General features: G+C 47.5%; 1 protein-coding gene and 1 pseudogene across 1 annotated transcript; both read left to right on the forward strand.

The window, feature by feature from the left end:
• Window positions 1-15242, forward strand: part of LOC147596765 (dymeclin-like) — a 152398-nt pseudogene that overhangs the window by 67965 nt on the left and 69191 nt on the right.
• LOC147596766 (endogenous retrovirus group V member 2 Env polyprotein-like) lies at window positions 14374-15216 on the forward strand. The gene has a single exon (XM_086769441.1). It carries the CDS (start codon window positions 14374-14376, stop codon window positions 15196-15198), a length of 825 nt encoding a protein of 274 aa, XP_086625567.1. The 3' UTR covers window positions 15199-15216.

Here is a 15242-nt window from a genome sequence, read left to right on the forward strand (position 1 = left end):
ATTATTATTTGTTTTATATATAAAGGGCTTAATATCAGCATTTTCTCTGGTGATAATCTCAAGTGCTTTCTGTTTCAGAATAGAATGCCATCTCCTTAAACAAGTAGAATTGCTCTTCTAATGTTTGTTCCTTAATTAAAATATTGATCATCTGCATCTATGTATTTAAATCTTTGCTTTCTTTTGGTATTTGAAAATCCAGAAAACCTTTGGTATGCTTCTTTTCAGGAACAGAGTGTGAAGACCTCGTAGAAGAGTTGCTGTGTTGCCTCATCCAGCTCATTGTTGAAAGTCCCCTCTTGTAAGTTGACTTTTTTCTTTTTTGTTTTTTTTTTTCAGTCTCCTTTTATAAACTGAGCATTTTAGAGAATATAAAATGTGGAGTGATGGGATTGTAATGTTTGAATACTTGTATTTGAATGCTTCATGTGATGGTGCCGTACTGATAATGATAACTTGCTGCCAGTATTGGCCCTGAATATTCTGTTGGAAGAAGTACATGATCAGCATCTCACACCCAGTTCAAGCCATCAACAGAAGTTAACTCATTTTATTTTGTAGGAGCTTTGACATTTTTTCAGGTACTTCTGTCAGCACACAGGCAGTTACTGCTAACTTTTGACTAGAAATGGTTGTGCTAATTGTACAGGGAAAGGTACATTGGAGATGTCACTTCATCTCTGGGGGAATGCAGCAAGGTGCAAACAAAAGTTCCTGTTCTGCAGTTGTGTGAGTTTTTCAACTGCATGTGCATTAAATAAGTCATTATTTAATACTAATTTCTGAAACACCAGTGAATTGATGTCTGAAGAAGAGGGAAGAGAAATGACTAAGTGGAATGTTTCTATGGATCTCCAGATTTGTTTATATGGCTTTTTTTGTGCATCTGCTGTATCTGAGATAGGTTGATTCCACATCCCATCGGGATGCGTGTCATGAAACATACCTCAGTATTATACGAAGGAGAACTTTGTTCTTTGGAAATAAAAATGTTTTTCCACACCTGTCTTGATGTTGTAGTTTAGCCCTGATCAGGACCAGACTACGCAGTCTCTCTCTCACTCCCCCCACCCTCCAAGAGAACAGGGAGAGATAATATAAGGAAAAAGGCTCGAGGTTTGAGATAAGGACAGGGAGAAAATCCTTAAAGTTACCGTTATGGGCAAAACAGACTCGACTTGGGGAAAACTTAATTTATTACTAAAAACCAAAGCAGGATAATGAGACAGAGAGCAAGATAACCTCCCCCCCACCCCTCCCTCTTCCCGGGCTTAACATTATCTCTACTACCTTCCCCTCTCCGAGCAGCACAGGGGGAAGAGGGAATGGGGGCTGCAGTCAGTTAATCACGCATTGTTTCATGCAGCTGCTTCATGGTCGGGGGAAGAACTCCTCACGTTCCTCCCCTGCTCCTTCGTGGGGTCCCTCCCACAGGCCACAGTCCTTCTTCAACCTGCTCCGGCGTGGGTCACTTCTTCCGTGGGTTGCAGTCCCTTCAGAATGGCTGCCCCAGCACAGGCCCTCCATGGGCCACAGCCTCCTTCAGGCACCCACCTGCCCCAGAGTGGGGTCCTCCACAGGTTGCAGGGGAATCTCTGCCAGGAGCTGCATTACTCCTCCCCCTCCTTCTTCACTGACCTTGGCATCTGCAGCCGTTCCTCTCACAAGAAATTCTTCACAACAGGCAGGCAGACGCCTCTCAGGTTCTCTTCACATCTCACTTCCTCTCCACTTCTTGCAGCCAGGCCGGGCCGAGTCAAGCCTAGTCGGCTGCCCGGCAGGAGGCCAGAGGGTGAGGCCTGCAAGGCCCACAAGGCTCACGCCTCCCCCTCTCTGCCCCCGCTTCAGCTTCTTCACATCATCTTTTTTTTTTTTTTACCCCCTGTTTTTCCCCTTCTTAAATACATTATCGCAGAGGCCTTATCAGGGAACATTCTGCTACCAATTGGCTTGGCCCTGGCCAGCAGTGGGTCTGCCCTAGGCCCAGCCGAGTCCACTGAACAAAGGGGAAACAACTTCTATCAGCTTCTTACAGAAGCTACCACCATAGCCCCCCCTCACTAAATAAAACCAGAACACCTGATAAGATTAATGTCTTTTTTTCCCAGAATAAACTTTACCAAACAGTGTTAGTAGTATTTTTTGTGTTAAATTGCATTGTAGCCTGTGCCTAAAATGTAGTGTCCCAATTAACGCATCACAGCTTTGAAAGTGTTTCTGATTATCTATTAGTGTAGTATACAGCTCTGCTGATGTTTTATTTTTTGTACTTCAGATTGTTTTCTTGGTTGGAAAGCTGACAAAGATGCAACAGTTTTTGAAACATTGCTGTCATTAAATACAACTCTGTCAACGTTACATTGAGGGTTTGGGTAGGTAGTATGTAATGTATTAGTGATATGATTTTGAGTGTCATTCTGCAAAGCTTGTCAGGACTTCCTGGGACAGATACACTTTTTGTTTGGAGCAGATTAGAGGAAGTACAAAGGGGTGAAAGGACTGTGATATATGGACAAGTTCATAAATCCTGCAGGGTTTTATTTTTCTTACTTTTTGGTGAAAGCAGAACGCTTCAGAGGTACTAGAATTTTTCCCTCTCTATATATATAATTTCAGATGTACTGTTTTAATGGTTTTTTTGCAAATGTGTTACTGAAGAGTGGACAACATTGCTGGATGATGTTGTGTAGATTCTCTAATGGAGTAGTGAGAAATTTGTGATTATAACATAGAAAGATCATATTATTCTTCATAGTTGAGTATCACGTTGTGAAGATGTATATGTAAGACGACAGATACTGTTGGGAAGAGAGTTTAGGATGCCTGTGTGTGGTATTTTGCAGGCAGGTATGTAATCTTAACCCATGTTCCAGACTGGCCAAAAACAAGCATAAGACTTTGGACTTGGCATGGGCACTGAGTTCGTGAAGGCTCGAGTCTTCCCTGAGCATGGACAGCTTGCTCACCTCTGAGCTTACTCTGCTGGAAGCCTTGGAAGAATGGGCTCACATCTGCCTACAAAATAACCTACAGACATACTTGGAAAAATGCAGGTGGGTAGCCTAGCTTGAAATTAATAAGGAAGGTGTCAGATGGGGAAGAAGATGAATGTTAAGTCTGTAAGACATCTCTCCATATTCCTTACTATGAAATATAATTGAAGAACAAAGATGTGTTGATTTTTGTTGGCAAGGGCTGGAGAGATGTACAGCAAACCATATCTAGCAGTGTCTCAGAATTGTCTACAATGAATTTAAGAAACTATTTCTCAAAGTTAATTTGTATTGGGAAAGGCAGATGTGCTTTAAGGCAGTTACACTCAGCATAGTTAAAAGAGGTTGTAGTAGGGACCATGGGACTCTAGCATTGTGGCTCTGTATCGGGGAGTTATTAAAAAGCTCTTGAATTGCCCTTATGAAAAACAGGCTCTGCTGCCCTGTACAAAGTGCCAAGGAAAAAAGATTTCATATTTAATTTTAAGACATTTTATAGAAACTACAGCATTATTGCTTTTCAATAATTAGACTTGTGCAATCCATTATAACACTTGTGTTATGGTATGTTGATGTTTGATTTATGACTCTCTTGGGTATGTTATGGATACTCTACAGTTGGCCTTCTGGGCCGCAAGGGCGCATTGCCTGCTCATGTTGAGCTTCTTGTCCACCATCACTCCCAAGTCCTTCTCCTCAGGGCTGCTCTCAATCCATTCTCCACCCAGCCTGTATTTGTGCCTGGGATTGCCATGACCCAGGTGCAGGACCTTGCACTTGGCCTGGTTGAACTTCATGAGGTTGGCACGGGCCCACCTCTCCAGCCTGTCAAGGTCCCTCTGGATAGCATCCCTCCCTTCCAGCGTGTCGATGGCACCACACAGCTTGGTGTCATCGGCAAACTTGCTGAGGGTGCACTCTATCCCACTGTCCATGTCGCCGACAAAGATGTTGAACAGGGCCGGGCCCAACACGGACCCCTGAGGGACACCACTTGTGACCATTCTCCACTTGGACATCGAGCCGTTGACCACCACTCTCTGAGTGCGGCCATCCAGCCAACTCCTTATCCACCGAGTGGTCCATCCATTAAACCCATGCCTCTCTAGTTTAGAGAGAAGGATGTCATGCAGGACAGTGTCCAATGCCTTGCACAAGTCCAGGTAGATGACGACCATTGCTCTTCCCTTGTCCACTGATGCTGTTACCCCGTCATAGAAGGCTACCAAATTGGTCAGGCACGATCTGCCCTTGGTGAAACCATGTTGGCTGTCACCAACCACCTCCTTGCTCTCCATGTGCCTTAGCATGGTTTCCAGGAGAATCCGCTCCATGACCTTGCCAGGCACAGAGGTTAGGCTGACCGGCCTGTAATTACCCAGGTCTTCCTTATTCCCCTTTTTAAAAATTGGGGTTATGTTCCCTCTCTTCCAGTCATCGGGGACCTCACCAGACCGTCACGACTTCTTGAATATGATAGCCAGTGGCTTGGCAACTTCATCCGCCAGTTCCCTCAGGACCCACGGATGGATCTCATCAGGTCCCATGGACTTGTGCACCTTTAGGTTCCTCAGATGATCCCGAACCTGCTCTTCCAGTACAGTGGGCGGTTCTTCATCCTCCCAGTCCCTGCTTGCGCCTTCTACAGCTTGGGTGGTGGGACAAGAGCTCTTATTGGTGAAGACTGAGGCAAAAAAGTCATTGAGAACCTCAGCCTTCTCCATGTCCTGGGTAACCAGGACACCAGTTCCCTTCCGGAGGGGACCTACATTTTCCCTGGACTTTCTGTTGTCCCCTACGTACCTATAAAAGCTCTTCTTGTTGCATTTTATATCCCTGGCCAGATTCAGTTCTGCCAGGGCTTTGGCCTTCCTCACCTGATCCCTGGCCACTCGCGCAGCCTCTTTGTAGTCCTCCCAGGCTACCTGTCTCCGTTTCCACCCTCTATAGGCCTCGTTTTTTACTTTCAGTTGGTCCAGGAGCTCCTTGCTCATCCATGCCGGCCTCCTGGCCTTTTTGCCCGACTTGTTCTTTGTCAGGATGCACCTCTGCTGAGCTTGGAGGAGGTGCTCCTTGAATATAGACCAACTTTCCTGGGCCCCTCTTCCCTCCAGGGCTGCCTCCCATGGCACTTGGCCCATCAGGTCCCTGAAGAGGCCCAAGTCTGCCCTCCTGAAGTCTAGGGCAGAGAGCTTGCCATGTAGTTTCCTTGCTGCCCCATGGATCTTGAACTCCACCGTGTCGTGGTCGCTGCAGCCAAGGCTGTCCTTGAGTTTCACATCCCCCATCAGTCCCTCCCTGTTGGTGAGAACAAGGTCGAGCATGGCACCCCTCCTTGTCGGCTCCTCTATCGCCTGCAGGAGGAAGCTGTCATCCACGCATTCCAGGAACCTCCTGGACTGCCTGTACCCTGCCGTGTTGTCTCTCCAACAGATGTCAGGGTGGTTGAAGTCCCCCATGAGGACCAGGGCCTGTGACTGTGAGGCTGCTCCTATCTGCCTATAGAGCGCCTCATCTGCTCTGTCTTCCTGGCCAGGCGGCCTGTAACAGACCCCCACCGTAACATCTCCTGCCCATCCCCATCCTCTAATCTTGACCCATAAGCTCTCTGTCAGCTCCTCCTCCATCCCCAGGCGGAGCTCCACACACTCCAGCCGGTTGCTGATGTAGAGAGTGACACTCCCTCCTCGTCTCCCCTTCCTGTCCTTTCTAAAAAGCCTATACCCCTCCATGTTGACGCTCCAGTCATATGTGTCATCCCACCACGTCTCCATGATGCCAACGAGGTCGTAGCCCTGCTTGTGTGCAAGCATCTCCAGCTCTTCCTGTTTATTCCCCATGCTGCGTGCATTGGTATAGAGACACTTCAGCTGGGCCCCCGACACAGCCGACTTGCTGGCTGGAGCGACAGGGGTGCTATTGAATCGCAGTTTAGGTTCATTTGCACTTATCTGTGATCCCTGCTCAGCTTCTGGACCCCCGGTGCTGGCACTGGCACCATGCTGACAGCAGTGGGCTGAACTGTGCTCCCCCTCCCCCAGCAACACTAGTTTAAAGCCCTCCGGACGAGCCTGGCAAGTCTTTGTCCAAACACACTCTTCCCCCTCTTAGTTAGGTGCATGCCATCCACCCCTAGCAGCCCAGGCTTCTCAAAGCACGCCCTGTGATGTAGATACCCAAAGCCCTGGCTGTAGCACCACTCCCTGAGCCATGAGTTAACCTGCCAGATACGTCTGGCCCTTTCAGGTCCCTTCCCTTTGACCAGGAGGATTGACGAGAAGACCACCTGCGCCCCAGAGTCTTTGACTGTTGAACCCAGAGCCCTGAAATCCCTTTTGATGTTTCTCAGGCTGCTGCCAGCTGTGTTGCTGGCCCCCACATGAAACACCAGTAGTGGATAATAGTCTGTTGGCCATATGAGGCTAGGTAGTCTCTCTGTGACATCCCTGATACGAGCCCCCGGGAGACAGCATACCTCCCGAGAGAGTGCATTGGGTCGGCAGATGGGTGCCTCCATACCCCTCAGGAGGGAGTCACCCACTACTACCACTTGTCTCTTTTTCTTGGTAGCGCTAGTTATTACACGAGCTGGTCGGGCTACCTCGCATGGCTCCTGTGCCTCCCCCGAGGTGCTAGATCTTACTTATTCAATCTGCAGAGCAGCAAAGCAGTTCTGCAGGGGCACCTCGGGGTTCTGAGGAAGCTGCTGCTTCTTCCTCCTGCGCCTTGCCCTTGCAGCTTTCCATTCAGTGGCATCTTCTGCCTGCTTGCTAATGTCGTGTGTCACTGCGGGGGGGGGTTGATTGGTTCACTGGGTGCTGTGGTTCCGGTGCAGACTGTGCCTGGAACCAAGTATCCAGCTCCCTCTCAGCCTCCCTGATGTTGCACAGCTTCCTGACCACCTCCTGCAGCTCAGCCACCTGCCGCAGGAGCTCCTCCACCTGGGCACACCTTCTGCAGTCAGGGCTGCCGCCTGCCCCTGCCCCGGGAGTAGGGTCCAGGCACTGCCTGCAGCCTGAGGTCTGCACCGCAGCCTCCCCCCTCGGCTGCTCCGTCTGCACGGAGGCATCGACCGCCGCAGGGGGTGCCGTGCAGACCTTCCGGCCGGAGCTGCAACCTTTGTTCTCAGGCGGGTGTTGGCCATGTCGCCCTGATAGGCGTAAATCACCAAGTGCCCCGGGGCGACGCCCTCGCTGACACGCCCTCCCAGCGCGAACTGCCGCGCCCTGTTTACTCATCCTGTTCACCGCGCTCCGAGTCGCTGGCGCTCCTTAGGTTCTGCTTTATACGGGGAGAGGGGCCGGACCGCCGGTGCCCCCTAGCTTCGCCCACGTCTCGTCAGCCGCTCTCGCGCGAGCTGCGGGCTCCTGGCGCCTCGCTCCGCTCCCCCCTGAGCTTCCCTGCTTCGCAAATCCTCTGGCTGCGCCGCGCCGCGCCGTGCCGCGCCGCTGCGGATCGTGCCGACTCCGAAGCTGTTGCCTCGGCGACTGAGGATATGTCCTCCAGTAGGAAGGAGAGAGAGAAAAAGAGGAAAAATTAAGTGTGAATAATTACTGAAATCTCCACGTGAGAATATCCAGAGGGAGGGGGAAAAAATGACCTTGTATGCTTTGGTATGTTGCTCTATGAAGCCTGTTTACTTGGGACATGAGCTTTATCTGAGTTCTGAGGATTTTTTTATCTGTCTTATAAAACACTTGGGAAGGAAAATAGACCCCACAGAAACTCAAAACATCATACTGAGAGAAGGAGTTAAAGAAATCTTAATAGATATGGCATTGATTAATTATTGCTGTGCATCCTAAGGAATCAAGTTGATAAATAGTGCTTAATGTTTTGTTAACTACTTGCTTAATAATTTGCTAACCATTGTGCAAACTATTTGAAGCAGAAAGTCTTGCAATTCTTCACGAAAGACAGTTCCCGGTAAGGACTAGGGGGGTCGCTTCAAGAACCAGCTAAAACCGACCCTGCAGCTTGAATGAAAGCCAAGGGATAACTGAGTTTGCGCAAGAACAAAAGGTTACTAGCGGTGACGAAGAGGAGTCACCTGCCTTCATCCCCACGACCCCCGACGACCACCACCAGGAGGCACTGTGCAAGCCCAGACAGGAGGAGTTTATGAAAATGACCCCTTGGGACTAATTTTAATACGAAGCGGGGATAGGTCATGCATATGTATAGGCGTATTGTGAAACTTTATGTATATGTAACACTTGGTTGTATAAATTTAAAGTGAGTTGCCACGTAAGGCGCGCACGGTTTTGGTGGGACTACCCCCCTGTGCTGCCCAGCGCTGAATAAACATACCTACTTTACAATCTTACAGATTGTGGAGTCCGTTTTCCGCACGTCAGTTTGGCGAGCCAGCCAGGAGGCTCTCTGCTTGGCTGCGGGATCGACTGCGGAGCGGACGCCCCTAGGCGCGCCCCGAGCACTTTCCTCGGAGGAGCCTCCGCTGCCAGCCGCTCACCACGGGAGCAGACAACGACCTCCTGAAACCGCGGATCAAACGGTATGTTTAATGGTAGGGGCCTGTAAGTCGTACGCGTGGCTGGGGCAGCTGGTAAATCGCACAGAGACGTCTGGCGTGCAGCATAGTCCCCGTTGGTTGGGTACCCATTGGTTTGGGGCTCCAATTGGGGACTCGCTGACCGATAGAGCGGCCGCTAGCGATCTTGGGGGTAGATCGAGCGAGTCCGAGGTAACCGCTGCATCCCATTGCTGGGAGCCAGGACGGACCTGCTGATGATCGGTACATGAGAAGCAGGAGAAGGGTAAGCGGGCCTCTTTAACCCGGATTTGGAGATAGTTTAACATCAGTAGGTGAGTTTGTTCTTGCAACCATTTTGCAGCTGCTTTAAAAGGCTGGTATGAATGAGGGATCCCTGTGCTGTATGGTTAAGAGAGTGTGGTTGAGTGATTGATTGTAAGTGTGGTGTGGAGGAGTGAAATAGTTAGTCTAGATTTGAATCATTCATTGAGACCCTCTCACAGAGGAAATATAAAATGGGTAACACTCAACGGGGAATATTAAGGAAAAGCCCCCTGGGCTGCATACTCGCCCACTGGAAAGATGTTGCTGGGGGTGGAGGTACGGAAAGTAAAAAGACTCTTATTAAATATTGCAATCAGTGGTGGCCATTGTATAAGTTAGAGGGTGAAGTCAAGTGGCCGTTCAATGGAACGTTGGATTACAATACTTTGTTGCAGCTTATGTTGTTTCTTAGAAGAGAAGGGAAATGGGACGAGGTGTCGTATGCAGATATGTTTTTTACCCTACGAAATCACCCAGAGTGGCAAAGGGACTGTGGGATGATATCCCCGCAGGATCCTATGGTGCTCGCACTCGAACGGGAGAACAAGGAGGGTGGAGGCAGATTAAAAAGGTGCTGTTCATCATGCAGCATTGGGCAGAGGTGTATGAAGGCAGATAAAGTATGCCAGGTTCCAGAACAAGATTTAAGTGATTTGTTTAAACCTCCCCCCTGATCACAGGACCAGGACGCAGACTCGGAAGGGACATTGAATCCCCCTGATAGCCCTGTATCTTCCCATACTAGACAGAAATCTGCTCCGACAATCTTACAAGCACCCCTCCGGGAGGCGGTGGGGCCGGAAGGCAGAACAATGTTAATTAAAGTACCCTTCTCCACCGCTGACTTGGGAGAGTGGAGAAAAATTGCGAAAGATTACAGAAGCGATCCGGTAAGTGTGGCTAAACATTTCCAGTTCATCGTAAAACAACATAATCCGGACTGGAAAGACATACAACTGCTATTAGAATACATGACTGAAACGGAGAAGCAGTTGATTTTAAAAACGGCAGGAAATCTAGCCGAGGATTATTATAAAGTTACCGGGGGAGATGTTAAGGAACACTTCCCCCTCCAGGACCCGAAATGGGAGGTAAACAGGTCAGTACATATGGAAAGATTGCAGGAATATCAGGAGTGGATTTCGAAGGGGATGGAACGGGCAATCCCTAAGACTATAAATTGGTCAGCTTTATATGCAATTAAACAAGGTCCTTCCGAGTCTCCATCTGAATTCCTGGATCGACTGAGGGATGTGATGCGTCGTACCACGCCGCTGGACCCGGGGTCTGAGGTAGGGATACAGCAACTAGTTTCTCTGTTCCTGGGTCAGTCTACGGGGGACATAAGACGAAAGCTTCAAAAGTTGCGTCCTGCGGAAAGCAGGAATTTAGAGATATTGCTGGATGAGGCTTGGAGAGTGTTCAGTAATAGAGAAGAAGGGTATCGGCAGGGACAAAGAAGGTTGGTGGCTGTCGTTCGGGGAGATGGGGAGTGGAGAGGTAGGCGAAATCAGCCTTGGTTGGGGTTGGAAAAGGATCAGTGTGCAATGTGCAAGGGCTTTGGCCACTGGAAAAAGGAATGCCCAAAGAACAAGAAAGAAGGCCGGAGGATCCCGGCGAATGCGAGGATAGCTAATGTGATAGAAGACTGATGGGAACCTGGGGAGTCTACCCTAGCGGATCCACTGGTTATAATTAAGCTAGGGGAAAAACAACAACAAGTAGAATTCTTAGTAGATACAGGGGCAACATATTCGGTTCTGAATCAAGCTTTGATGCCCCTGGGAAATGATTATGTCATGGTAAAAGGAGCGACTGGCCAAAGTGAAAAGGCATATTTTTGTAAGCCTCTAAAATACAAATTGGGAAAACAATGGGGTATCCACAAATTTTTATATATGCCCAACTCCCCGAAAGCACTTTTGGGGAGAGATCTATTGGAACAATTGGGAGCAAAGATTATATTTGAAAAAGGAGAAATTACTCTGGAGGTAAAAGATCAGCAATATATTCAGATATTGAGTCTAACCTTAACCAGTCTCCCCTCAGAAGGAAAAATTAATGAGGAAATCCTAAACCAAGTGTACCCGGGGGTATGGGCTACTGATGTACCTGGAAGGGCGAAAAGTGCTCCACCTGTTGAAGTTAAGGTTAAGGAAGGCCGACGACCGGTAAGAATTAAACAATATCCCCTAAAGAAGGAATACAGAGAAGGAATCCAGCCAGTGATAGAAAAATTTCTACAGTTAGGACTATTAAAGTAGTGTGAGTCAGAATTCAATACCCCTATATTACCTGTTCGGAAACCCGATGGGTCATATAGGGTGGTCCAAGACTTACGGGCAGTGAATAAGATGACTGAGGACCTCTACCCAGTAGTGGCCAATCCATACACCCTGCTGACTGTGTTGACACCTGAACTAATTTGGTTTACTGTTTTAGATTTGAAGGATGCTTTCTTTTGCCTCCCTCTCCATGAAGCCAGTCAAAAATTGTTTGCGTTCGAATGGGAAAACCCTAAAAGTGGTCGGAAGACCCAGCTCACTTGGACAGTGTTGCCGCAAGGATTTAAAAATAGTCCTACCATTTTTGGGAATCAGCTTGCAAAAGACTTAGAATCCTGGGAAACCCCGTCTGAGGAAGGAAAATTGTTGCAGTATGTAGATGATATCCTGATTGCCACGAAAACAGAGGAAGACTGTATGGCATGGACGGTGAGTCTGTTGAATTTCTTGGGACTCCAGGGATACCGTGTCTCCAAGAAGAAAGCCCAGGTAATGCAACGTAAAGTGAATTATTTGGGCTATGAAATTAGTGCGGGGCAGAGAACTTTGGGACAGGCCCGCAAAGAGGCAATATGCCAGACTCAGAGACCTCAGACAGTAAAGGAGTTACGGACTTTTCTGGGAATGACCGGGTGGTGCCGATTGTGGATCTATAATTATGGAGTGCTTGTTAAACCACTGTATGCTCTGACAGCTACTGAGCAGAAGCACCTTGAGTGGAACAAGGAGACTGAACGAGCCTTTGAGCTACTGAAAAAGGCATTGATGTCGGCCCCGGCCTTAGGACTCCCAGATGTGAGTAAGCCGTTTCTTCTTTTCTCCCATGAGAAACAGGGCATTGCCCTGGGAATATTAGCACAAGATCTGGGTCCATATCGACGGGCAGTTGCCTATCTCTCTAAGCAGTTAGACGCCACTGCAAAGGGTTGGCCTGGATGCCTATGGGTGGTTGCAGCCGTGATATTGAACATACAGGAAGCCCGAAAGTTTACCCTGGGCCAGAAAATGACTGTTTTGGTGTCTCATACAGTATCAGCAGTACTGGAAGCAAAGGGTGGGCACTGGCTCTCTCCACAAAGATTTCTGAGATATCAAGCTGTATTAGTAGAACAGGATGATGTGGAAATCGTGGTCACTAACATTGTCAACCCAGCTTCTTTTCTCAGCGGGAACACAGGAGAACCAGTGCACCATGACTGTTTGGAAACCATTGAAGCAACATATGCAAGCCGCCCAGACCTGAAGGATAGCCCCATGGAAAACGGGGAAAACTGGTTCACAGACGGGAGCAGTTATGTCTTAAATGGCAATCGACATGCGGGATATGCCATCACTACCAGTCAGCAGGTAATAGAGTCAGGGCCTTTGCCCATGAACACCTCCGCACAGAAGGCAGAAATAATTGCCCTAACCCGAGCCCTGGAGTTGGCCCAGGGCAAAACTGTGAACATTTATACGGACTCAAAATATGCCTTCGGAGTTGTGCACGCACATGGAGCAATCTGGAAAGAAAGAGGACTATTGAACTCCCAGGGAAAAAATATCAAACATGCAGAAGAAATTTTGAAGCTACTAGAAGCTGTCCAGCTCCCTGAGAAAGTGGCAATTATGCATATTAAGGCACACCAGAGAGTGAGCTCCGATTTGGAGAAAGGGAATGAACTGGCGGACAGAGAGGCAAAACAAGTGGCCAAAATGAAGGTGAGAATAGAAGGGGCTCTAATTCCTGATAGGCAAATCTCTCTAGAAGGTAAGCCAGAATATACCAAGGAAGATCAGAAACTTATCACAGACTTGGAAGGGTCATATAATGAAGAGGGGTGGGCTTATACCCCACAGGGAAGACTAATTATTCCCTCTTGTTTACTGTGGCACTTGATACAGGAGGAACATAGAAAAAGGCATTGGGGAACAGAGGCTCTGTATAAACATTTGATAAGGGAAATCGTGGCTAGAAACTTATATACCACAGTGAGACAGGTGACTCAACAGTGTGACCTTTGCCTCCAGACTAATCCAAAAAATACTCCCAAACCAGAAATGGGCCAGATTGGGAAGGGCAATGGGCCTGGACAACAATGGCAGGTTGATTTTACAGAACTTCCAAGAAAAGGGGGGTGTCGATATTTGCTGGTATTAACTGATACCTTTTCCGGTTGGCCAGAAGCATTCCCAACTAGAACAGCTAAGGCTCGGGAGGTAACTAAAGTGTTGGTACAAGAGATAATACCACGTTTTGGGGTTCCAGCAACCATATCCTCTGATAGAGGACCACATTTTGTCTCAAAAATACTACAACAAATTAGCCACCATTTGGGAATAGATTGGCAACTTCATACCCCATACCGCCCTCAGTCGAGTGGCCAAGTGGAGAAAATGAACCACTTAATCAAACAGCAAATTGTGAAATTGGGACAAGAAGCAAACTTGACGTGGCCTCAGTCACTCCCTTTAGCCCTTTTGCGTATAAGAACGAGACCAAGGGCAAAGGAAGGACTGAGTCCCTTTGAAATTCTGTATGGACGACCCTATGGAATACAGAGGGGAATGTCTATGCAAGCTGGGGATGAAATTATGACTTCCTACATGGTGGCATTGGGCAAACAGCTCAATAAATTTGGAAAGCATGTAATTGGTACCCGGGGAAGAGGTCTAGATGAACCTGTGCATGATATACAACCTGGAGATTATGTACATGTAAAGTCTCTTGCAGAAAAAACCTTGGAACCACAGTGGGAAGGACCATACCAGGTACTCCTCACCTCCTTTACAGCAATTAAGATTAAGGAACAGAATGCCTGGATTCACCATACTCGAGTAAAGAAGTCACCATAGAAGCTTTGGACTTCCGAAATCCAAGGACCGTTAAAACTTAGACTAAAAAGATAAGATGTGGATCAAATTCTATACGATTTTTATAGCCTTGCAGGCAATGAATGCAGTGGCCTGGCGAGAAAATTGGTATGTTCAACTAATTCAAAATGTCACCAAAATTTTGAATAAGACGGATTGTTGGGTTTGCACCCAAATGCCAAGACATTCTGGTTACGAAGTGCCATTGATAGGTGTTCCATTGCCAGTCTCTTTAACCAACAGACAAAATGGTATCTTTTGGGGAAATACGGTTTTGAGGACGGATCCTCAAATTAAATGGGGTTGGGAACTGGCAATAACTATAGAGGGGGCTAATCCATTAGGGGACAGCTGTTTGGTAAGTTCGGGAAAAGGACCGTTTGTAGGAGAATACCCAAACTGCAATGATAGTCACACCTTAAATATGACGAGAGTAGATCCGGAATTTCTAGAACTCAATTATACCGGCCTCCCAACCCCACAGGGAACAGGATGGTATTGGTTGTGCGGCACAGTGGCCCGTAAGGTTTTACCCCTAGGATGGCATGGAGCATGTACATTAGGAGGTTTGATCCCCAACATTACTATTATCAACAAATTGACACCATATTCTCTACGAAGAAAACGGGAAATTGTAAATAACCCTCTCATAGACAGGCCAACCAGTTTTCATAGTTTTGCACGATGGTTCATCCCATTTCTAGGGGCCAGTGAATTGGAGAAGGCAATAATAAACATCTCGGCTGTAATAGAAACAATGGAAAATAAGACCATTGATGCTATCCTAGCACTCCAGGAAGAAGTTACTGATTTGTCAAAAATAGTGTCACAAAATCGCATGGCTTTAGATTTGTTATTAGCCTCACAAGGGGGAGTATGCACAGTAATTAATGTAGACTGTTGCATGTATGCAGACCAAAGCGGGCGGATCACTGAGGATCTCCAAGAAATCAGAAGACAAGTAGGTGTTTTACACAAAGTAACGCAAGATAATACTTCTTGGGGTTTTTCTGACTTATGGGAAAGACTGACATCCTGGTTACCCAATTTAGCGTGGTTAAAACAGTTGTTCGCAATAATTATTGCACTTGTTTTTTTATTTTTGATTATTGGAATAGCCATCCGCTGTGGATTTTGGTGTTTTAAAGGAACAGAAATTTCCTACAGCGAATGGAAAAGGAACCAATTACGACAGAAATTAGAATCTAACCAATATTTTAGGGACATTGATAGTAAAGGAATTTACTAATTTTCTAGAAAAGGGGGGACTGAGAGAAGGAGTTAAAGAAATCT

Source organism: Chlamydotis macqueenii, chromosome W (assembly GCF_036417535.1).
Source record: "Chlamydotis macqueenii isolate bChlMac1 chromosome W, bChlMac1.mat, whole genome shotgun sequence".
Taxonomy (NCBI): domain Eukaryota; kingdom Metazoa; phylum Chordata; class Aves; order Otidiformes; family Otididae; genus Chlamydotis; species Chlamydotis macqueenii.

Excerpts from the sequence above, each read along its gene's own strand:
- LOC147596766 (XM_086769441.1), top strand. The coding sequence starts at position 14,374 with ATGACGAGAGTAGATCCGGAATTTCTAGAACTCAATTATACCGGCCTC.